Source organism: Argiope bruennichi, chromosome 10 (assembly GCF_947563725.1).
Source record: "Argiope bruennichi chromosome 10, qqArgBrue1.1, whole genome shotgun sequence".
NCBI classification, from domain to species: Eukaryota; Metazoa; Arthropoda; class Arachnida; order Araneae; family Araneidae; genus Argiope; species Argiope bruennichi.
This window is the reverse complement of record NC_079160.1, coordinates 69,010,058-69,035,408: the sequence shown is the minus strand read 5'-3', so window position 1 is coordinate 69,035,408 and position 25,351 is coordinate 69,010,058. Positions and strand designations below refer to the sequence as shown.

General features: G+C 25.2%; 1 protein-coding gene across 2 annotated transcripts; it reads right to left on the bottom strand.

The window, feature by feature from the left end:
- Positions 1-3: 3 nt before the first annotated feature.
- LOC129988079 (TGF-beta receptor type-1-like) lies at positions 4-23,573 on the bottom strand. 2 transcript variants are annotated; one of them, XM_056096199.1, is made up of 9 exons: positions 23,278-23,573; positions 20,912-21,029; positions 17,363-17,526; positions 16,377-16,619; positions 13,901-14,131; positions 10,418-10,585; positions 7,139-7,420; positions 4,049-4,179; positions 4-3,146 (listed from the first exon to the last, which is right to left on the bottom strand). In XM_056096199.1, exons 1-9 carry the CDS (start codon positions 23,336-23,338, stop codon positions 3,021-3,023), a joined length of 1,524 nt encoding a protein of 507 aa, XP_055952174.1. In that variant the 5' UTR covers positions 23,339-23,573; the 3' UTR covers positions 4-3,020. The 2 variants fall into 2 exon arrangements, with proteins under 2 accessions (XP_055952174.1, XP_055952173.1); XM_056096198.1 differs by having other exon boundaries at positions 16,371-16,619; positions 23,278-23,572.
- Positions 23,574-25,351: the final 1,778 nt, after the last annotated feature.

The following is a 25,351-nucleotide window of genomic DNA, read 5'->3' as shown; positions in this document are numbered from 1 at the left end:
TCATTAATGCATCAAATAAGTGAGTTGAATGGAACTGTATGGATTGAGTGATAATGGAATGCAGAAAAAGCAATTCTTGAATTTTTCTTTTTAAAAAAAACAAAAGGTAATTTACAAGAGTAGCACCTTTAAGAATGGACTTTTTTTTTTACTAGTAAAATTAGTGATAAAATTATAAATAATTAATATTTTGCACAATTCATTTCATAATATTGTACACTTAGTGAATTCTGATATCTACAGGAACTCTAGATATGACAGATATAATGTACTTTACACATCTTTTAAGAAAACATGAATACATAGTCAGCCATATCTTGAAAAATATGCATATCTGGATGAAACTACAATCTGTTTGACGTGTTTGCATTCTCAACAAAATTTGTTCATGAAGTAACATGAAGAATAAGCAAAATAAAATGAAAAAAAAAATCTATATAACTGTTTATGTTCCTGATTGTTAATATTTATACTCTTAATTTTATTTATTTTTACTTGTAAATTTTTTAAAAATATAAGCTCCAATAAGATACCAATGGGTTTCAATTTGATTTTTTAAATTTATACTTTTTTTAAAAACAGATTTTGCATTTGAACAATCTAAGGAACTATACAGATTATTTAGATTGTTTGAAGCCATGTCTATGATTAAGTTTTCTAAAAATAATGAAAATGCAGAGGTATTCAACATAATCAGGCTACAAAATGTGCATTGAGTGCAACAGAAAAGTAAATATGTATTTACTTATTTGTACTTATAGTGCTCTTATTTGTATTTTGAAAGGAATAAACAGTGCACCTTCTTAAAACTCAATAATAAACAATCATATCTTCAAATAAGTACTTTCCTAAAACTAAGTGAAATATTTCACATCAAGCTAAAGCTTATTTTTGTTCGTCAAACAGTCAAGATTCATCCAAATTTGCCCATTTTCATACAAAAATAAAATTATAAAATAACTTTGATTCATGTATTAAAAGATAAAACAACTACTACTTATTTATTTGCTAAACTAATTCAATTCATATCCCCTGACAGAGTTTTATTTAATTAAATATCTAAACTTTACACAAAATATTGTCTTACCATGAAAAAAATAGACAATAAAAATGCTAAAGTGAAAAACAAGGCTCCTTGATCTAATTGTACTCCACTATATGAGGAAATAAATTTTCTCTGTCAGAGCACTTTAGTTTTTCTTTTTTGATTCACCAGTTTTTAGCAGCACTACCATAAAAAATTATTTTGTGTTCTGATTTCAAGTAAATGCACACATTTAGAAATGTGATTATTAGTTTAAAAATAAAACAAAATTAAGAACACTTGTTAATTAAGTATGCTAAACACTATTCAGAAAGTTTATATTGCTAAATGTTTATCTGAGGTCCTGGTATTATAAACAGCAAACAGGGCAGTAAACTTTCGTTTGAAACTGGGTTATTGTCAAGAAAATGAAAATAAGAACATCTTCTACCTACAGATATACTAGTAATATGACATTAAAATATAGTTCCGGTGGCATTAAAGTACCTTTAAAAATCTCTTGTAACATAATACTGATCCTTAGAAACAGATAAAGTGCTGTTTAATTCATTATGAATTTCGAGAAACAAATTGCAATCAATTAATAAAACATAGTTTTATATACATAAATTATCAAGACAATGTCTATACATCAGTTTCTTGTATCCCTGCCATTATTTGATAATGTGCACCAATTGAAACACTTCCAACTATACATATACATAGAGAGAAAGATTGCTTAGCATGCACTTCAAATAATCATAAGAATATAGGAGAAAATGCAATAATCTTAGCTTTAGCAAAGCAGATTAAATTTTCTTAATGTGAAAGAATATTTTTATTTTTAGTTACAGAATTATTTTGTATAATAAAAGACAATCATACACAAGAAAAGGATCCACATAAAAAAAAAAAGAAAAACTAACACAAAGAAACATTATGGATAACAAATTCATTTGTTAACAATCAACAAGATTTAAATAAATGCCATTTAATAACTTAATTAAAAAAACTTCCATTAAATTTGTTTAAAATCAATAATTAAATGAAAAATACATAATTAAATACTAAAACTGACATCCCTGATGTCACTTTTTCTCTCTTATATACAATAACATCCTCCATATTTCAATGAATACCAATAACAATGAATGATTGAAATTTTGGCTATTCATAATCTGAACATCTTTTTGATACGTAAAAAATCACAAATCTCACCATTGTGTCATTTTTTTTTATAATTAAAACTTTTTTTTTTCTAAACAACTGCAATGCATTGCACAAAGCCTTTATAAATTTGACAAACAGACCAAAAATGAATGCAATATTATGTACACAGAACTTATGCAATTCAATAAAAAATTTACACTGCAATATTAGCACAGAAAGAGTAGCTTTCAAAGCATGCCTCTTCGGACGGCTTTTACAAGGTGAGCACCACGCATGTCATAAAATTCTCATCACATATTTGAAAGAAAAGATCAGGCATTTGCATACAAAAAGTAATACCCATGTCCTATCACACATGATGATTCTAATAACAATAAAAATTCCATTAATGCAAAGTCAATTTTTTTAAAAAAATTGATGAACAAAATTGTGAAATTGAAAATTTATTTTGATGAACTTTTTAGAATTAAAAAAAAAAAATCTAATAATGGAACTCAAATGATACTGATACCTAAAAATAATTTATACCATATATTACATATCTCGTCTTCTACTATACATATATTAAAAAAAGTTATGTGAATAAAATCTACAAAAGACATTACATAGACAAGATGTCTATAGATTCACAGGATGAATAACAAATGCTGGAAATACGAGATTGCTCATAAACTTTCACTTCTGTCTCTGAGAGAGAGTTTAAAGAACATAAATTAGACCTTTGTACATGCACAATCTAATTGAGGAATTCCAGGCACCTGGTTGCAATCATAACATCAATATCATTCACTACATCAAGAACAAAGACTAAATGATTTTTGTTTTCTTAAATTTTCAAGTCTTCTTGAGCACCAAGGTTAGCCAGAGTTTTCTTTATGCGAAGAGCAGTTAAACGAGCTGCAGAATTATGGTACCAGCACTCTTTCATAACTTTAGAAATCACTCTCAGAGCCTAAAAAGAAAATTAAGAAAAGATATAATGCAGGTAAATTTTGAATCCATCAAGAGTAAGGTTTGAGCTATTTAGTTTAATAAAAGGGAAAAACACAGGATGTCCAAAAAGATTGTTTACAAATTTTAAGGATAGGTTAGGCATATGACAGCAATTAATTTAAAATAGATCATGAGATTGCAAACACAAAAGGTGATGATACAAGAGTCTCTTTGTAGTAAAAGAAATGGATATATTAGTGTGCATAGCACAAATTTAATGGAGCATAAATTTGTAATATTCATCAACATAGCTGCATGAATAAAATACAAATAATGTCTCAAATGGCAAGTTATCTGAACATTTACTTTAAGTATATTAAAGGATTTTTGTTGATACCACATCTTACCTGATTTTAACTAACTATGAGTACGACTTGTAATCTCGAAATGTATTTTTTGTTACGATAAAATTTTTGTTAAATCTGTTGTCCATTATATTTGGTATTTCCTTTTCTTTTATTTAATTGCGTATTATCGCAGAGCTCCCACTCCCCATAGCTTTCCCCCTTCTTTGGTTACATATTCTACTGCGAAAATGCCTATTTCTATATATTTGAAATATTCCTAACATGTTTTCTTTGAACAATTTGAAAATTTTCATTTCAATTGTATTTTAAAAATTTCTATTCATAAGTAGGGTCTCCTCACTAAATGCCCAAGAGTTCCCAAAAGACAACATCATGATTAAAAAAGGAAAAATAATGGATTAATTGTTAATCAGTTTTTTCTAAGGAAATCAGTCAAATCAATTTTATGTGATCATCATAATCAAAAACAATTTTGCAAAATAATTTATTAAATAATAGCTTAGAACATCAGCATTTTTTTTTTCAATGTTAAAATTGGTTTCTTATGACTTACCTCGCAAGACTGCCACCTGTTTGGTATTGGAGGTCTCTGCTTATCAAAGCAGACAACTTTCTTCATTTCATCAATGCTGGGATCTGAAGGTACCATGTCATAATATGGTAATTGGTACTCTTCATGTATTCCTGTAAATGATATACAATTAATTCAATCACAAAAAACATGTGCCCAGGTTATTGAAATAAACATTATTCTTAATATATTTTTATTTTTAGAAAAGGTAAATCACAAAAATTAGCTCTTTTTATTACATAAATTTGTGTTACTCAATATTTATTATTTATTTTACTTATTATTTACTAAAATATTTATAATTATTTTAATAATAATTTATATAAAGCATTAATTTTAAATATAGATTTAAAGAGTTTTTTCACTTAAAATCCCCCTAAAAAATGCTTTAATCTAAAATGCTTTAAATAATTGCTCCTCTTTTTATAATGAAGTGCAATTTATTTCTCAATAGTTTTCAAACAATATTTTTAGATTTATTATTAAGAAAATAAAACTTTGGATTTTTATTATTTTATGTATTGGTAAATGAATTGAATATTTCCCAAGATACACATTCAGAATTTGGTAGAAATCAAACTTTTAACCCATTAACCGCTGGTGTTGCGTTGATGCAACGGTCAATATAAATAAATATAAAAAAATAACAATTAAACAAATTTTTGAATAAATTACAGTTTTATGTTAAAGAATAGCACTACTAACAAATCAGTGAAAAAATTGACTTAAGTAAATTATTTTACACCTAATAATCGATGTTTTACTTTAAGCATTTTTTCTTAGAAAAAAAATAAAATAAATAAATAAATTGGGGTTTGGTTATGAAATGCATTAGCCAAGGTCACTCTTTGTTAGTACATTCCACAAAGCAGGTGCTTCTGTGGGGGAGGAGGGGAAAGTAAAAACAGGTGTTGCGTTCGCGCAACGTCAGCGGAAAGGGGATAGATTGTTATCCTTCTTGAAAGATTTCATTTCAGTACTGTGCGTATTATTGGTAGCAACTTTTTTATCCTCTGTGGTTTAAAATGCGTAGAACAAGATATCTTACGTTAGAAGAAGCTTTGGAAAAAAATTTCGAACAAAATTCCAATGACGAAGATGCAGATGAGACCGATATTGTTGTCATACTTCCAGAAACAGCAGATGCTAGTGATGAAGAAGAAGGTAATGCAAATATTTTAAATAACTATAATGAAGTTTTACCTAGAGATACTGCAGGGGAAGTTGAAGTTCATGTAAAGAAGAAGTTAGATCCTCCCAAAAGTTCTGCTAAAAAAACAAAACGGAAAAAGGAAAAATTACGGTGGACAAGAAAGGAACCAATTGATAGGCAGGCCTCAACAAAAACATGAAGAAAAAGCTTCAATCAAGCGTATCAAACAAATCATAGAAGAGAAAACTAGTGCAGATATTTTCAATCTTTTTTTTTTTTTTTAATATGAAGAAAACAAAAAGATACTTGTTGTTCTATGGAACGACAACTCTGTTGTGACAATAGGGTCAACGCCTGGAAAAATTGAATCACTAAAAAATGTTTCTCGATACTCTAAAAATCAGAAGAAGAAAATATTAGTAGCCCAACTTCATTACATTGAGCAATATAATCAGAAAATAGGTGGTATAGATTTGTGTTAATTTTGTTTTCAATTACAGAACTAGGGTCCATGGCAAAAGATGGTGGTGGCCGATATTTTCAAGTTTCTTCGACGTTGCACTAACAAATGCTTGGAGACAATCAAGATTTTATGGAGGAAGTGAAAAGTCACTGTTGGATTTTAGACTAAAGGTTGTGCTTCATCTGTTACAGACGCCCTTGGATAGTGAGATAAATAAGAAAAGATCAGCTACAGGACGTCCGAGCTAATTCAGCCTTACAAAACCAATATCCGAAGGACATTTTATTGTTAAGTCTACAGATAGCAGAAGACTACATTGCAAGTATTGCCACAGCCAAACTATTTATCGCTGCAATATTTGTGAAATTACTTTACACCACAATTGTAGAGAAGCATATCATACTTGAAATTTATATCACCTTATTCTTAAATAATAAGCTAGTCAACTACAATTATTTGTTAGTTTTTAATAAATTAAAATTTTAAAAGAAGTGTTTTGACTATTTTTTACCCTTTAATAAGCTCACAAAAATTTCTAGTTTTTAAAACGCGGAGAAAATGCGGCGTAGTGCTCGGCGATAACGATCAACATTCGTACTTCTTTTCCGCTGACGTTGTGCCAACGCAACACCCTATATTTTTAAACCTAAGTGCAATTTCCTTATTTTTACATTAAATTACTATTATAAGTGGTCAAAATAATAACTTGTATTGTTTGCATCGAAAGCAAATAATGATTTTGAGTTTTGGCGTTTAGTGGGTTAAATAACATGTACATGCACACACACATTTCATTTCATTCATTAAATGCTAAATTCTTTTAAATATCAAAATGGTGATACAGGTATACAAGCATTTTAATAAAAGTCCTATAGTTTTTAATAAGTTTTGGTCATTTTTTAGAAATAATAATAAATTTGGTAAAGATTCATTTTTTTAAAATTTTATTTCAAAAACTGTATTTTTGCTAACCCACAAAAAACGATCAGAATAAAATATTTTAACATTTTGATTTTTTTTTAATGAAGGGCTGAATTATATATTTTAAAAATGAATAAATTTATGGATGTAAAAACCAATTATATACATTTTAAAAATTTCAATCAAAATCTGATTAAAAATAAAGAACTGTGGGTGAAAATTAATTATATTTAATAAATATCTTTAAATAACATTTTTCTTTTTGATGAATTAGAAATTTTAAATCTAAATTGTCTGGAAAGAAATTTACCATGTTTTTATGACCAATTTTCATATAAAAATGCTTACCTTTACATACATCTGATTATAATAAAATCCCAATTCCCTTATTATTTTGGAATTAAAAAATAGTGTAAATTCTCTAGAAAATGTTTTAATAATGTTTCCAGGAAATTATATTGTGAAAATAAAGAAATACTAATCAACACGAGGTTAATATAAAATTTAAAAAAATTAAAAGCAAAAAAATACTTGCCTCCGATGTCACATCGTCGTCCAATTTCCCAAAGAACTAATCCAAATGCATAGATATCTGCTCTTTTAAAAGAATCAAAGTGATTGGTGTTTATAGTTTCATCCAAAACTTCAGGTGCTAAATAGCGTTTTGTTCCAACTCTCGGGTTTGGTGGAATGTCAACTGAGTTAGAGATAGAATCAAATCTCACAGCCAAACCTAAATCAGCTATAGCACAGGACCCTTTGTTTTTAACCAAAATGTTTTTACTTTTCAGGTCTCTATGAGCAATAGCAGGTTTACCTAAAGAAAAAATGAATAATTATATGTACTGAATATTACTATTAATTAAAGCAAACATTATTTCTAAAAATATAAGCATACAATAAATAAAAATCATGCTTAATTACCAAACATGTTATTCTTTTATAGCTTCTACATTTGATTTAGTCCCATACTTAAAAATAACACTATTGAATCGCTTCTGGGAAGAAATGCTCATTAATGAGCAGCATTTATTTTTGCTTCTTGTATAGGTAGTTAAGATATTTTATTATGTGCAAGTTCATAATAATCCAAAGGCCTCTTGGATTAAACAATTAAGACACACCCATAAAAATTATTTTAAGTATGGTATAATTCAAAGAGAAATTACAATAGTGAATTTTATTACAAATTTGAATAATATGATTTCTCTCTGCATAACATTTTTAAAAAAATTCTGATACTGAAATAAATACATTGTGATTCCATTATTATCAATTTTCATAGAATTCAAATACATAAGTGTATATGGTTATATGTCATGAATATTAAACACAATATTTTTCTCATTGGAAAATAATTTTTCAAAACTAACTGAATTTTTCTGAACTTTTTATTATTTTATACTGGTTGAAAATATGTTGTAATAGCACATAGTTTTTCAAACAAGAATTAATAAATACTTTAAAGATTGTAGAATAAATTTAAAATAATTAAAGAGAGAGAGAGAGAGATAATAAATTCTGATATGTTACCCAACCAACTTTTCATAATCGAAAAATTCACTTTGTCATATATAATTGTTTTCTGCAATTTTCTCATGACAGCAATACACCAAATTGTGTGTTTTGGAATTAATCTCGAATGTTTAAAACTTCAGCTAATCCAATAAAAGTTTATTTCTGTTAAAAATGATTGCTTTAAAAAATTCTAATTTGAATTCAAAAGTCGACATTATCATAACTAATTAAAAAATATTAGTGATTTATGGAAAAAAAAAATTATTTTAGAGGATTATCTCGAACTGAGACACATCAAACAATCTAATCTTACAATTGCCCTCAAGAGCATTATAGAAAAATATGATGGAGGGTTAAAAAAAGTATGTGCAGGAGGAAATCAAATATTTATCTTTTAAGCAATCACATATCTTTTTAAAAGAGCTAAAATATTTAAAAAGCTAAATTAAGTGCACAAATTACTAACAATAAAAAGAAAGATGATATTTTAATTTTTATACAATACATATACATCTCTTAATGGACTAGAACTAACCAAAAATTATTTGAATAAATTGCTGATTAACCCATTGACTGATCTTAAGTGTGTGTATATATATATAAAGTTAATATTCTTTATTTAAATATAAATATAAATAAAGATTGATAAAATTTGAAAAGCAATTTTTTGTAAAGAAGAAGTCATTTATTATCAATTTTAAAAATTAAAATTAAGGATCAAATCAGAACAACAGCAGCAACAAAGATCCATAACTGATACGAAAATTAAAGCCCTGGCATAACCATTTCACACCATAAAACACATAAATAAACAAATGATATATAAAGGTTGAAAATATTAGAAGCTACATCATTAAAAAAATTATAAAAATTTCAATATTTTTTTAAAAAATAGTATTACAAATTCTTAAAGGGAAATATTTTATATCTTATCAAAATAACCTTAATCTACAGTTTATTTTTTTTAATCTGATAACATGCTGATATGATGGTGGTGATTTAAATTTTACAATAGACAAAATTGCAAACAGATAAATCAAAAAGTCTAACTTTAAGATAAGTATTTTTAAAAGTTTGCAAACAATAGAAGCATTTTGCATTCTACTCCAACAAAACAAGGAAAATAACAAAAATATGAGAGAAAAATTAGGCATGTATTTGTGGCATACTTTTGAATTAATAAAAAATATCTACATTATAAAATGATACAATAAAGGGAGAAAAAAATAATTAACTTTGAAAGAATTTTCTGAAAACAGCAAATTTGATTCCAGAGATTACATATGAATATAATTACATTACATAGAATTTGGCTTAAGCCCATTTTAAGTAGTGAATAAAATTAGAATGAATCTAAAATTTTAATTATAAAAACTTTGGAAATATCACATAAAAATTATTTACACTTCATCTTAAAAAATATCCTTTCATGATACCATGTTAAACACCATTCAACTCCTTTCTAATTAATAGAGATATATCAATTATTAATGATATATAACAATTGTTTTCAGAGTTGCAATGAAACTGAAACTATTTTAACTGTTTTTACAGATACTTAATAGCATGTTTCATGTTTTTCTTTCATTTCTGACAGCTAAGAAATGAAAATTATTTCATTCCTTTCTTCCATATTCTTTGGCAATGTCATTAAAAATAATCACATTATTTTATTAAATTTTATGACAAATATACTAAGCTTTTAATATAAAGTAATATATCTATATAAGAAGATTATCATGGCCATCCTTTTTCTTATTCAAAAGCTTTAATCTACTTAACATATTGATTTATGTGCTCATTTAATACAAATAAAACAAGCCATATCATATAAATGTTGCTTTTAACAGAGCATTTTATTTGAAAAATAAGAAAGTGAGCTTAATTTGCTAGACAAGAAAGATGTAATTAGATACTAAAAATATTAACAATAATATTTGCACGTAAATATAATATTTGATTTGATTCCATTAGGGCAATCCTGTATGCAATTAACAAGCAATTCTAAAGTAATTAAAATTACACATAATATAACAAAAATATTATGCAAGTTTATTCTCTTTTAATTTTAGCTGAATATGAACGATATTACTGTATGATGAATTAAGAATTTAAATTTTAAGTTAAACCACAGCTAATTTTGGAGAAAGGCAATTAAATAATGAAATCTTTCTTCAATGATTATCTTTCATACATTAAATGTGGAAATAAGATGTTTTATTACGGCATGAAAAAAAAAATGCCAGTTTTTTAATAAAATTTCATGGAAAATTATGACAAAAAATATAACAATTACCTTGTGTACCAAGGATCTCCATATGCAAATGTGCTAATCCATTAGCAATAGAATAGGCCATTTTGCACATTCCTGCAGTATCAACAGTACACTTATTCAGATAGTCAAAGAGTGATCCATTTTCATGGTAATCAGTAATAAGCCACAACTGAGTCCAGGTTCCATTGTCTGAAAATATAATCAATATACATTATAGAGTTTTTTTTTTTAAATGAAGAAAATGAATTTGAACATCAATTTATACATTTAAAAAAATGATTACAAGCCATGAAATGTCATTTTTCTATATCCATTAGAAATTAAAATTATCAAAATAGTTTCACCTTAAATAAAAATAGTTTCACCTATTGAGCATAAGCAAGAAAAATTTGAAATTATTAATTAAATAACTAATTCTTTATTAAGTGATTTATTGATTAACTGTATATAAGATTTGTGAGTAACAATTTGAGCCAAAATGTTCAAAAGAGAAATACTTCAAGTTTTTTTCTTATTGCTGATATTAGATATTGTTTTTCAAACTTAGAAAATTGTTTTGAAGTTCCCTACCATTTAAAAATTGATTCAAAATTGACTATTTGCTTTTAACAGAATGTGAAGTTTAAAAATGGCAGATTTTGAACTTCACAATTTAAATACGTGCCAATCCATAAACACATATTTAAATTGAAAATGACTATGTTTAGCCACTTTTATATTTGTCTAAAAAATTATTACTAATTTATGGAGAAAAATTAAAATTCTACAGTTTTAAAATTTGCTTGGAACAGTCTATAATGTTTTGAGAAGTATCAAAAAGTTGCAGAAGACAGGAAAGTTTTATTCATAAAATAATTTAGCTAAAAGAACTTTATATAATAAAAATAGATTAATATAGCTTTCAAAGGTTAATTTGATAAGTGATAAATTTAATATTGACTAATTTTTATTTTTGTTATCAGTAATTCAAATTTAACTCACAAATATTGTATAAAAATTGTATTAATTTAGGTTTAGTGATAATTGTATACATACACATTTAATTTCTCAATTAGTAAAACTGAGTGTAAAACATCTCAAGTAACATTGGTATAAAAGCTAGTTCTTCATAAACTGAGGAAATATTTAAATATCTAAGTTTTAACTACAGTTCTGGAAAAATAGTAAGTAACAGGAATACTCCTTCAAGAGTAGTAATTACAGCAAAAATTCATGATTAATTTCAAAAGTATTGAAAGACTGCACGATGATGAAACAGTAATTAAGATAGAATAAATGATCTACAAATATAATTGAATTCAATAAAGAAACTCTTTACTTTCTGTAGTGAGAAGCTGGAGCAAAAATTAAGCACTTTTAAAGCATCTTAGACAAAAAAAAAAAAAAACTTTTACATTAATGCATATGCAAATCTGCAAATTTTCTAGGCATGGAATGTTTTCTGTATTACAATAATAATACACTGTTTTTATTCAAAAGATTTTGCAAAAATAATTTTAAATGTGTAACTTTTAAATTTCAATATTTAGTTCTAAAACACTGTAGGAATACAGCATCTTCTATTGCAAAACAAATGACGTCTTCTTAGTTTTGACAAAAGCTTAAAAATGATTATAAAAATAAAATAAATAAATAAAATTGTAAAAGTAAAAAAAAAAAAAAAAAATATTGAGTCAACTTTTTGCAAGATTAACAATAAAAATCAGATTTTTTCAACAATTCTTAAAATTAACAAATTATTAATTAATTTGGATGGATACATCATTTCTGAAAATGTTAATATAAATGTAGAATTATATGAATTATCAAAAATTTTATATTTTATTTTTATATATGCAGAAACAAATAAAATCCGAAATGACTAGGATGGAGAGTATACAATTTCTCCTATACTAATTCAAAATATTTATCAATTTAGAACATTTCATTTGCAACTTTATAAAGCTAAGAGCTAAAACATAAACATTTTTTCAGAACAATTTAAAAAAAATAAAAACAAACAGAAATGTTTAGAAATCAGAACAATAGAACATTATTTTTAAATGTTTCACATTTTGAAAATTTAATAAAAACCTGCTTTTCAACTTAAATGCAAAAATAAATAAAATTTCCTTAACTTACCTTTTTAAAAAAATATAGAAAAATGCGATCATATATTTTATGAAGAAATCAAAATAATTGAACAATTTCTAGTTTTTATAAATAACGAAAACAAATTCATGAAGTTAAAAAGCAATCAGCTTTATAATTAGAAACAAAATAAAAATAAAAAATGCCAGTTTATGAATTTTTTTAAAAAGTATTTTTTTGAAGCTAATGCGAGAAATATATCACACTGCCTTGAACATTAATTCGCAACAAACGTCAAGTAAGGAATCTTATTCCATGAAATGCTTCAAAGTTTAAATTAAAGCAAAAAAAAAAAAAAAAAAGATTTTGTTTTTTTTAATCCAATGTTAATAGAATCACAATTTAAATAAGTTTAATGTGATTCAATGACGTAATGATATTATTTTGAATTTTCTTACATTAAAAATCAGTGTTACAAAAATTTGAATAAAACAAATTTTTCAAAAATTATTAAAAGAAAAATTTCATTTAAACAAAATTCGTGTAGCTAAAAACACTTGTTTAAACTTTTAAAGCAATGTAAAATCTCTTGTGTAATAATAGTTTCGATGTTATGGTGGAAATATGTTAAAATTCTGTTTTTATTTTTACATTAAACTTCTAATTAAAAATTTAAAAAAACCACAAAGTACTTTTAATCAGTCTCTAATACCAATGAAGCAATTAGATATCCTATATCTCATCTTCCTAACTTGAATGTTTTATGCTGTGCATTATTTTGTCAACCAGAATAAACTTTTATTTATAGAAAGATTTCAATGGGGGGGGGGGAATCTAATGATTACAAAAAGATAAAAAGCAGAAATTGTTTAAAAAATTATAAAATCTAAACAATAAAAAATAAAACTTCAGATTTTTTTTTTTTTTTTTTTTTTTTAATTTCTAAAAAAACTTTAAATGCCAGGTCTAGAAGCTAATGCGAGAAATATTAGTTTTTTACGACTAATATTTCTCGACTAATATTATTAAAATTTTTTTTTACGACCATGTATTTGATATACTTTTGTAGGGGAAATAAATAAATAAATAAAAAGTGTTCTTTTCACTTGAGAAAATTAAGTACTTTTTTTTCAAATTTAAGCACTTTTTATAATGCTACATACTTTGTTACAATGATATGTGACAAAATTATGAAGATTAATAAAAACTTTATAAAAACAATTTTTATTATAATAAAAAGGACCTATAAGTTTGAACCATCAATTTTCATATTTTATCATATTGTCAACCATTAAAATGAATCTAGACTCAAGTAATAAAAATGCATGAACTTTTAAAACAGTCTAAACAAAATAATTAAAATCAAGTTTATTTGATATATTCAAAAAATGGTTTGTAAGATATATGTAAAAAGGAAATAAAAAAAATCTCTACCTTTATTGTCAGCTGCTATGAATCCTAATATATTGCTATGCCGAAGCATCACTGTTTGATATATTTCCACTTCTCTAAACCATGATCGTTCATCTCTAGATGAAAATATTTTCACTGCAACTGGTTGACCACGCCAGCGTCCTCTCCATACTTCTCCAAAACGACCCTTGCCTATTATTTCTACAAGTTGTATTTGTCTAGCTATACTTCTTTGAACAAGCAGAGGAAGTCCTAGAAAAAAAGATAAATACAATAAAACTATAATTCATTTCCTCATTTTCCAGTGAGCTAAAATGATCTTGTATGCAACACTTTTATACCTACAAATTTTAAACTAGGCCCAAATGAAAACTTGCAGATGTGTATTTGAACATAATTTTATAAATAGCAAGTGTAATAACACATCAGAATTGTCATAAGATGAAGATTGTGATGGAACTTACTTAGAAAAGGTAATAAAATCAGCAAATAAAGAAGAAAATTAATAAAATGCAGAAAACCACTAAATTTATTTTTTCTACTAAATTTATTAACCAAACACTCAAAGAAGATAATCAAAGACAACTCTGAAACAAGAAATCATGTTTCATCATAATAAAGTTGCAATAACTTGCTTTACTGAAATTAAAATCAAATAATAGATTAAATGAATGATGGCTTAATATAGAAAGACTACATATTAATGCTTTATACTCAAGTATATATCTAATAAATCCATATTAATATGCAGATAATTGTTAAGCAATTGAGTAAAAGTTTGTATATACAAAACTAGTCTGGCAGATACAACAAAGTCTTTTAGACTTCCCACATCTTAAACTTCTAACAGTATCAATAAAATATAAAACAAAATTTATATATAATAAATCAGAATTTAGAAAGTATGAAATCTACAATTATAATAGAATTGTAAAAATTGTATTTGTTAAAATTCAGTTGAATTTTGTTAAAATCCGGTTGAAAAGTGACAAATTATGGGACAATTTTTCAATTTCCATATCTACTAAATGTGCCAAGCAATACAAAGACACTGTTTTCAACATATTAGTTTTATTATTTAAGTGTGAATTTACAGCAGCACTCTTGTATGAATGCTTATTAGAAATTGCAAAGGATTGCATAAATTTGAAATATTTTTGATATTGTTGATGAGTGCAGATATATGTTTAACACAAAAATATTTTTACAATATAATATTCTACTATTTCTTATTTTATTTACATGCCTTTCAAATATAGTCGTCAAAAGAAAATTAATTGCAAGCATAAACTGCATTATAGAAGGGATATGGGCATAAATTCTGATAAAACTTAATTAAGTTTGAGTGTATTATGTTTAGTGGAAAAAATTATCATATATAATCTATTCACTTCAGAGAAAATAAATATTATCTAACAAATACTGCATGTTTATGGAAATAAAACTTTTGTTACTTACTATTTTCAATGAAAATTAGAAGAAAATAAACATATCAAAATCCTTGAGTACAATCAATTCAGCTTTATTAATCTAATTTCTGACAGCTTGAAATATTAAACAGGAGGAGAATGACAGCAGCATCTGGCACTCAAAAAGCTAAGATTTTTTCCCTTCGAGAAATTCTGGTAAATTTTTCTACCGTATATAATTCAAATTTAAAGAAAACAGAATTTAAAACACATTTTTATTAATGTTCTAAAAAGAAAAAGAAGAATTTCTTTTCATTTGAGTTAATTCCATATTTAATATTTCATTTATAATTCACCGTTATAAATATTACAAAATCTAACTCTTCCCTCAAATCTACAACTAGAAGGCACCATTTGAAGAGAATCAGAATTAATTGCAATAACTTAAAATATTGAAAGCCTTAAAATAACATTTTCTAGTAATCCATAGTCTACACAATTTTAAAGAATCAACATATCAAGAAACAAGTGAAAAACTAACTACAAAATTCAATGTATCAAACTAAGAGCAAACACACACAAAATAATCAAAACAAAATTGTATATATTATTGTAATATTATAATATATAATTGTAATATTATTATTTCTAATCTTATCATTGCTTTAAATTATACAAAATACTCTATATACAAATATTAATTATACAAATATTACTCCATTTTTAATACGTTACTTCAATAGTAATAGAAAAATACATTGGAAAAGCCAAGGAAAATCATACACAATAAAATTAAGGATTCATTAATATTTTAAATGGAATTTATTATCTAAGAGAAAAAAATGGAGAGAATAAATACTAATTTAATTCTCACTTAAAAAGCAATGAATAAAAGCTGTAGCAACAGCTTCTCTTTAAAATATTGATTCGGAAAGTTTCATAAGTTTTCTTACAGTCAGAATTTTACAACTGCAGTACATTTTGAATAAAGTTTAGGCAATAAAACATCAAATAATTTTATTCCAGTCAAAAGAAAATGTTAAACTATTAGAATAAAAGATATATAAAGCGATGCAAAATACCTGTACCTGATCCCGAGCCTGAAGTCGTCATGTCTATCATGTCCTTAATGGAATGATCAGGGGGCAACATTGGTTCACAACTTTCTAATGAATTTTCACTATCAACTTGATACCTTCGATGCTTTTGTTTTAGCTGCCAAATGCCCCACATAATTACACCAGCAATACAGAGAGCACAAATAGGAGCAGCTACAACAAATGCTAGTTCGAGAGTACCTAGTCTAGTATCTTTGTCCATCATATCGCTCCCTGCAATCAAAACAATTTTTATAAATTATAAAGTAATATTTTTTAAATACTTGAAGAATACTAGCTAATTAACAATTTACAATAAGGCGTTGCATTAAAAAAAATGTAGCCACTTTTCAAGTTTAAAAAACAACAACAAAAAACATATCCACTCCTTAGTGATTGACTTTTTTTTTTTTTTGCTTTATATTTCAAGTCATATTGCTATGAAGTACAGGTACAATACACTCCTCGATAAACAAAGTTTTGATATGTTTTATCTTTAGTCCATTTCTTTATGAATGCAATACAAATTTTATGACAATGTGTTGGTGAAAATATGCACAACTTAAAATAAATCCCACACTTTGATTAAGCATTTTTACAATATTTTTTTGCAAAATTCTTGTATATTATATATAAAAACAAAGCTATTTAACATAAGAAAAAAAATCCTCTATCAAATTATATAAAGCAAAGATAATTATGATTTGACTTGCTGTATTGTCATTTATCTGATAATAAAATAAAGCAGAGAAATATTACATATATTTTATAACATATGTTGGCCACTTCTAAAAATTTAAATTGATAATTTATTATATATTGTGTAAATTTCATCATAAATAATTTTTAAAAAGTACAGTTTTAATTTGCAGTGTAAGATCAAATATTTTCCAGTCTTTAATAGTATAAAATAGAGATAAAATATAATTCAAAAGAAATAATAATTATCGAAATAAAAACAAAGTAATTTTCATTACCCATCACTGAAGTTGGAGGAGCCAAGGTAGGTGTCAAATCAAGATTGCAATAATCATAGCCATGACAACATTTTATAACAAATAAAGTTTTGGATTTCATATTCTCCGAGTAATGACAAAACAGAGGGTGTTCAGGAGGCTGGAGGTCTTTTTTCGTGAAACATCTACAAAAATCAAATTGAAATTATTACACTAAATATTAAAAATATGTCAAATAAAACTATTATAAGTGCTTGCATTTAAATATATACTGCAGAGAATTGAAAGTAAATGAATTAGGTACTTTTGTAATACCACTCCAGCAAATATTACCAAGCAGAAGAGTTTTACATTTCTACTAGCAAAGCAGTAGTCAAACTGTTAGGGGGAAGAAAAAAAAAACCCTAAATGCAACATATGCTGCGATGATGGAAACTTCCACACATAACTTTCTGAAGTTGCTACATTATGAATATATTTGGAACATATTTTGACTACTTCATGTAAATTGGAAAGCACCAAAAATTATACGCATATAAATAATTTGTTAATAAACAAAGTATTTCACAATTAATAAAAGCAGATAATCATTCATAGAAACTGTTCAAATTATCATTTTGATAATTACTTGAATCTTCGCACAGAATTTAAGAATATAATATTCAGCAATTTTGCTAATTCAAGGAAAGAAAAGAGCTAGAAACAGAATTATTATTAGTTTACTAATATATAGAAAGTATGGCCACTGTAGAAAAATAACACAAAAATCAGCAAAAAATTTGCTTTATTTTTAATATCAGATGTGAATTATACATTATAAACAATTTCATCTAAATGATTCCTAATGGCAAATTTTATTATGACAAAACTGCAATTATTTTTTAGAAACTTATCCAATACCTCAAATCTCATATCTATATAAATGATTATTTATGATTTAAAAATAATTAGTATTTTAATATACTGAATCTAGATATTCCTTTTAATAAACAAAATTAAACAAAAGAATAAGTTTAGAAAAGTCATCAACAAACAAAAACAAATAAAACATCCATTTGAATCGCAACTTCTTTTTATTATTATATTCTCCAAGCAATATTTAATTCATGAACATATTTATTCAGGAATTATAATAATTCATTTAGAATGCAATGAATATAGGTATTAAAAAAGAATTATTTATATTTGGTACACAATTTCTATACAAATTTTAAATAAAAATTATTAACTTTATTTTATGCATTATTACAAAACTGTAAGAGCTTTATACTTATAAATCTATGATAGCTTGAAAAAACAATTATGAGGTCCTCAAATATTTATTTTTATAAAGAAAAGAAAAAATTCAGCTTAAAAATCACACATAAATTAGAGAACAGTATTATCATACACAATGTGTTTTGATTAGATAGACTAGTCTCATATATAGACAAAGACAAAGGAATTTTTGTTGTATTCCTATGCCTTTATGTATAGGCTAAAAAGTGAGTAATCAAACATATTAGCAGTTCTTCATTACTTTGTGAAAATTCCAAATATAAAGTCATTTTATAATGCGAGAGAATATTATCATAAATAAAATGCATTGCCTAGTATTAAATATGGACATTAGAGTAATTAATCAAGTTCCAATAATATATTATGTGCTTTAAAATATATCCATCTAAATTTCTATACATTTTAATATAAATAAAACAGAAATCATATGAAGCTCCAAGTTTTCTTTTTTTTCTCTTCAAGCCAAGGTTCTTAAAAGAGTTTTCTTTGTGATAACTTTTATACAGGAAAAGAATATGTTTAAAATATTAAACATATGTTTAATACATATGTATAAAATAGTCCTTCAATAAATCTTGATGAAACATTTATAAAATCACTACGATATTTTTTAGTCATGTTCCTTCTCAAATATTGAATAGCAAAAAAAAAAAAAAAAAAAAAACCCTGAAATTCTGTTACAATAATCAAGATGCTACAAATTTTTCCACAACCCAATTATTCTGCTATATTTGCGTTTTATTCCAGCCTACTTTCATGCTTTAAGTAATATTGTGTATTTAAAAAAATATATGTCAAAATTACCACACATTTTAATATACACAAGATCATATGAAGTTCGAAGTTTATTTTCTTCTTTATCCCTCAGGTCAAGGTTTCTTAAAATGCATTATTTATTTATTTACAGACTTTATTCAGGGTAAATAAGTTTTTGCAACCCTATTCCCCCCCCTCCAAAATTAAATAATTTATAAAAGGATATGAAAACACATGTTTACTTATCCTGAGAATATTTATCACAAGTCTATTTAAAATGGTTCTCCAATATAAATCTAAATGAAACATTTATGGGGCTATTATGATCTTCATAGTTATATATATATATATTTGTGAATGAACATAACTGAAATACTGCCACAATAATCAATATGACGCAAAGTCTTCCATACCCTATTATTCTGCTATATGTGAATGTTATTTCAGTCTACTTTCATTTAAATAATTAATCTGCTTAAATAATTTACAACTGAGTGAGGATATTTGATGAAATATAAGTTTAGTTTAGTATTCTATATTATTTGAAATAAAATTAATGCTGAGGAATTTCTTATTTCTCACAAATAAGCTTTGTTTAACACTATTATTATAATTTCATGGCAAAAATATGAATGTATAATTGTACACAGTAAAAATTAAAAACTAAATTTTCAAATTTTTTTTAAACGAATGTATTATCATGGTTTGATTTCTAATTAGTGAAATTACCATACATGAATAGCAAGTCTCTACAAATTTAGGATTAATTATACTAGCAGCAAGCTATATACTCAGATAACATTAGAAAAAAATTCTACCAATTATAGCCATTAGATATACTAATTAAATTAAGCTACAATTTAAACTATATTAAGCAATCCTAGAGACAATTACTGTAATGTTTAAATTTATGTGACAAAGGAAATTTATGTATTAAAAGCAACCACAATAACTAAAAAAAAGATCAAACAATCTTAAAAGTAGAACTGTTAGCATAATAAATAGTATCCAATTACAAAAGATGTATGGATTCAAATTTCTTAAATCTCAAAAAGAATATCACACATCAATAAGTATTTATCAGAATTTATGAAAGATAACAATAGAATATTTTAAAAAGTTTGATTAAAATAAATATTTTTCAATGAATCTATTTTGATTTGTTATAATACAAATTAAATATGGCCAATTAAAAGAAAAATTTATACTACAAATTTGACCTTTTTTTACTTCTTTTAATCTATGATATAACCTTTATCTATAAGTCCCTAACCAAGCATAAAATTTATTTTTCACAAGACATGAAAATTGATTAGGAAACTTATGAAACAACTGTACCAAAAAGAAAATTTTCTTGAGACTACATTAAGGCTGGATTTGTTCCTTTTCGTTATGTACAATATATATATTTAAAGAGCACATAATGTTATTTATTTATTTCAAACTGAGAGTGGTTTACAAATATAAAATGATTAAGAAGCTTATTTATCTGTAATCTATATCTCTTCATATAATATATTAAATTACTAAAAATACCTGTAAGAATGTGTAATGACTCCATTATCCTCCTTGGAAGTGGACGTGAAACAGAGTCCATCTGTTTCACATGTATGATTAGCAGCTTTTCCACATATATCGCAGTAACATTTTAAAGCTATTAAATAAAATAGAAGTATATTAGGAAAGATAGTGAAATTAATAATCATCACAAGCTAAAAATGAATCAAAAATAGTATCAATTATTATAAACAAATTTCAGTATAGATTATTGCAATAAAATCTGTTTCTGAATTTTAACGACCTTTTGTTAAAATTTTTTTTCCTACATGCTTTAATTTTAAGCTCCCCCCCCTCCCCTAAAATACTTTAAGAAAGCTCTTGTAATAGTTTTAATTACAGGACTATTAAAAGTAAAAATTAATTATATCTACTAATCATTACATCATCATCTTAATTACATTTAATGTCAAAATAATCAATTTGTCACTTAGTTTTTGATAAGAAGTATAAATTTATTAATAATTATAATAATTCTTAATGCATTTATAAAATGAATCAGTATAATTCATTAGAAATATAATAATTCTCATAATTATTTTGTATTTGTTTTAAACATCATACAGAAATAATCTGAAGCTGACAAATATGCATATAGATATTCAGATACTCATTTAATTCAGTATAAAAACCTCTTAAAAAACATTCCACTGCCATTGTTCATTTCAGCTGGCAAGTGCCAAAATATTTTTTTTTTTAAATCTTAGATACTATTATTTTTTTCTTACTAAACTATGATATAATAAGACATTATTAATGATACATTTTATAATACTAATATCTTACAAACTAATGACCAAAATTAAAAATATATTCCATTATAATTTTTACCACTTTATTTTTAATACAATTTCAATATTCAAAATTTTTTACATTTATTTAACCTTAATTGTGAATAAGTTCAAAGAGGAAATGTGATAGTCAGATAAAGCGTATTATTTTCTAAGCTCATAAATAAAAATTGAATATTTACTACAAAATCAATGGAAAAGTATACCATATCAAAATTTATGCATTATTATTATCTGTGTAAATTCATGATTTAAAAAAAATATCAATAGAGGTACAGTTAAATGTATGTTTATTCATAATTATAAAGAAAAGCTTTTAAAAATATCCTCTCATTTATTTTTACCTTAGCGATAAAAATGTTAATTAAGACAATATCAATAAAATATTTAAGAATGTCTTTCTTTAATTTTATTTTCAAGCATGCAATAAATAAATAAATAATTATAAATTATCTTAAGTTGTTTCTTTCTTTTCCCTAAATGTTTACCAGGCATATGGAAACATAAAAAGCACATAATTTTACACCTTAAAATTCAATTTCAAATCTTAAGTAGAAACTTCATTGTTATATTAGTAAAAACTGTTAGTTCCTTTTAATCTTGATTCTGCCAAGCACTTAAAATACTGAAAAAATTTTATATTTGTTATTTTCAAAATATAGAAAAATTTTAATGTGGCTGTTATAAACAATAATTAAATAAAAACTTCACAGAACAGATTTAGAAAATAAATAAAAATATCAAAATTTTAGTTTAAAAAATTATAAAGTATCATCGATTTTTAATATTCCCACCAGCCAAATTAGAAGTAAATATTATCAAAATGCTCATTTCAAAACATAATCTTTACAAAAAAACAATTTCTTCATCAATAGTTGTTCTACCATTTTGATTAATAGTAACATTTGATATAATATGTACCTTTTTATATAATACAAATAAAATATCTGATCTTTCTAAAATGTTGAAGAAGTTAGTCTTCCAAAATGCAAACGAAAATATGCATAAATTTCCATAAAAATACAAGCCAAATAATTGACCTACACTTAATAAACAATTCTTAAATATATAAAATTGATAGATATTCTGGCTGATGTAAATCTATCTTATTATAAATCACTTTTTTTAAACTTTAAAGTCTAATTATTATAAAAATTTATAAGCGATCACTGTTGAATACATTCTAGTAGACCAACATAAATATTGAACTTTTTTGTTGTTGCTGTCAAATTAGAAATTAACTGATATCTATTCATTTTTTAATTGCTTACTAAAATTAAAGGAAGGAAATTCCAGAAAATAAAGGCAATTTTATCTGCAATACAATAAAAAAAATCTATGAAACATTCATTATTTACGGAAATACAAAAACAAATATAAATTGAAACTCAAAAACGCATTAAATATATAAACAGTATACATGCATAACCATCTCATTATTTCAAAATCTACAATGCATTTTACTTCAAAGAAACTTATGCACTTATTGCATTATGCATTTTACAATTAAACTTTCAGTAAAAATTATAAGGAAAAAAAAAGTGTTATATTCACCATCAGTTCCGTTACTTTTCCATAAGACCAAGGTAAGAATACTAATGACAAAATATATCATTATAATAAATTATGGCTAAAGAAATCTACGCGATATCGTAGATAGATGAAAACTGCACATTTGACAAAAGCAATCATTTATTCCAGAAAAATTTTACATTTAAACCTCTTATCGAACAATCGCAAGCCAAATTATAAATTTTATCTGTGTCTACAATAAGAACACACACATACACAGTGGTTATGTCTAAATAGCGCATATATAGAAATGCTGTGTTGGTCAGGAACAGCAGGCCGGGAACTCTGCGCATGCGCTTATCATTTTTAGTTCATAAAGGGACGGTTAATTGACATTGCTTCTGGCGACAATGCATTTTTGGCGAAATACCACAGATTCGTAACCTCAGGCACTATTCAGCAATGAATTCTTTATTTCTGATATATCAATCAATTTCGATGAAAAAGAAATACTTTTTTTGTTTTCAATGTAGTTCATGTTTTTTTAAATATTTAATACGTTTTTATTGTAAAGAAATCGATCACAAGCAGAGAATTTAACAGCAACCCTATATTTTGGCGACAGTCAATACGATAGCCTCGGCTTTAATTCCACCTCACTTCAGAGATTTTTAATATTACGAAGATTAAAATTTTTTCTCAGCACTAATCTGCTAGCAAAGTTAATATTTTATGAAGTCTTCTTAGTGTTCTCATGCATAATTATATTCCTGCGTATTGAAAAGTTAATTTAATGCCATAGTTAACAAGCCCTTGAATTCTATGTCGAACAATATTTACCATTTTTTAAATTAAATAAATTTATCTCTAATCTGAAACATCATAGTTATGACTTCTTCTTGGAAGAAAATAGAAAAAATATATCTCATAGAGAAAGAGTGGTCTTTCTCTGTGGTTTATCTAATGTCCTCGAATTAGCATATAAGTTTACAAGTACAAACATAATTTGATTCACCATAGATAATATTTAATCAATCAATTACTATTATATTAGAATTTCTCAAAATATTTTGCTGGAAAAGATTCAAAATAGCAATAAGAGGTTAAAAAATTTTTGTTGCTGTTGTCACAAAGCATTTTATTTCTTAATTGGCCCAAGAATAAATATCAACAGTCCAATAAAGTGTTCACAACAATATATCATAATAAGATAATGTTTTCCCTATTTTAATAGATCTGGGTCTGAATATCGATAAGCTTTTTCACGTCTTTCTATTTATATTAATTAGCTCCAGTGCGACAATTATATCGCTTATTTTGAATTAATTCACATAGACATAATAACGTTACGATTAATTTTGAATGACTTAAATATATAGCAAAACGTTATACGCTACGAATCTGTAAACAGTTTTTATTATTTTGCAAGGATTCAATCTACAATAAAACGCCGTTATTTTCGTCGTAAAGTCTTCTGATCTTTTCTGCAGTGTGGGTTTTTACTTAATCGTTCACAATAAAGATTCATCGAAAAATCTATTATTTATTTAATACTTTGGGGAAAGAGGATAAAAAGATTATAACATTATAAACTACTGTCTTATTTAATAGAAATAAGAATAAGAAACTCTATATCTGAAATTGAATTATCGAATTACAATCAAAATCCAAATTAAAATTCTAATTTTGAAATAGATTAGTTTCTTTTTATTAGAATATTTCTATTTTGTTTCTGTTCACAGCAGCTTAAGAATCATTATTACTGCGGATAGCAGTTGTAATCAAGTTCTTATAAATATTGTCGTCTGATATTTCTACTTTATATTGTTCGAAATTCCGAATGGTGTTCAATGTCTCGAAGTCACTCTATATTAACCAAGATATCGAAGAAATATTGTAGAGCATGCTATATTTTCGGATAAGTAGTATCAAAATATCTGATTACGTTCGGAGGCATTTTAAATAATGATATTTGATTATAAAAAAAATAAAGATTTCTTCTTTTTTTTTTTTTTCCATTTTCAGAATATATTTATACAAAAACTTTAATATATAATAGAGCAAAAAATTGTAAATTAAATTTTTTTAAATAGTTAAGAAAACGCAGAATTTTTCG

What these genes read in the sequence shown, in the direction of transcription:
- LOC129988079 (XM_056096198.1), bottom strand. Translation starts at nt 23,338, where the DNA reads ATGATATATTTTGTCATTAGTATTCTTACCTTGGTCTTATGGAAAAGT. An exon ending in CATAGCAGCTGACAATAAAG is followed by an intron (nt 10,586 to 13,900) that starts GTAGAGATTTTT and finishes TTATATTTTCAG; the next exon opens with ACAATGGAACCTGGACTCAG. An exon ending in ACGACGATGTGACATCGGAG is followed by an intron (nt 4,180 to 7,138) that starts GCAAGTATTTTT and finishes TATCATTTACAG; the next exon opens with GAATACATGAAGAGTACCAA.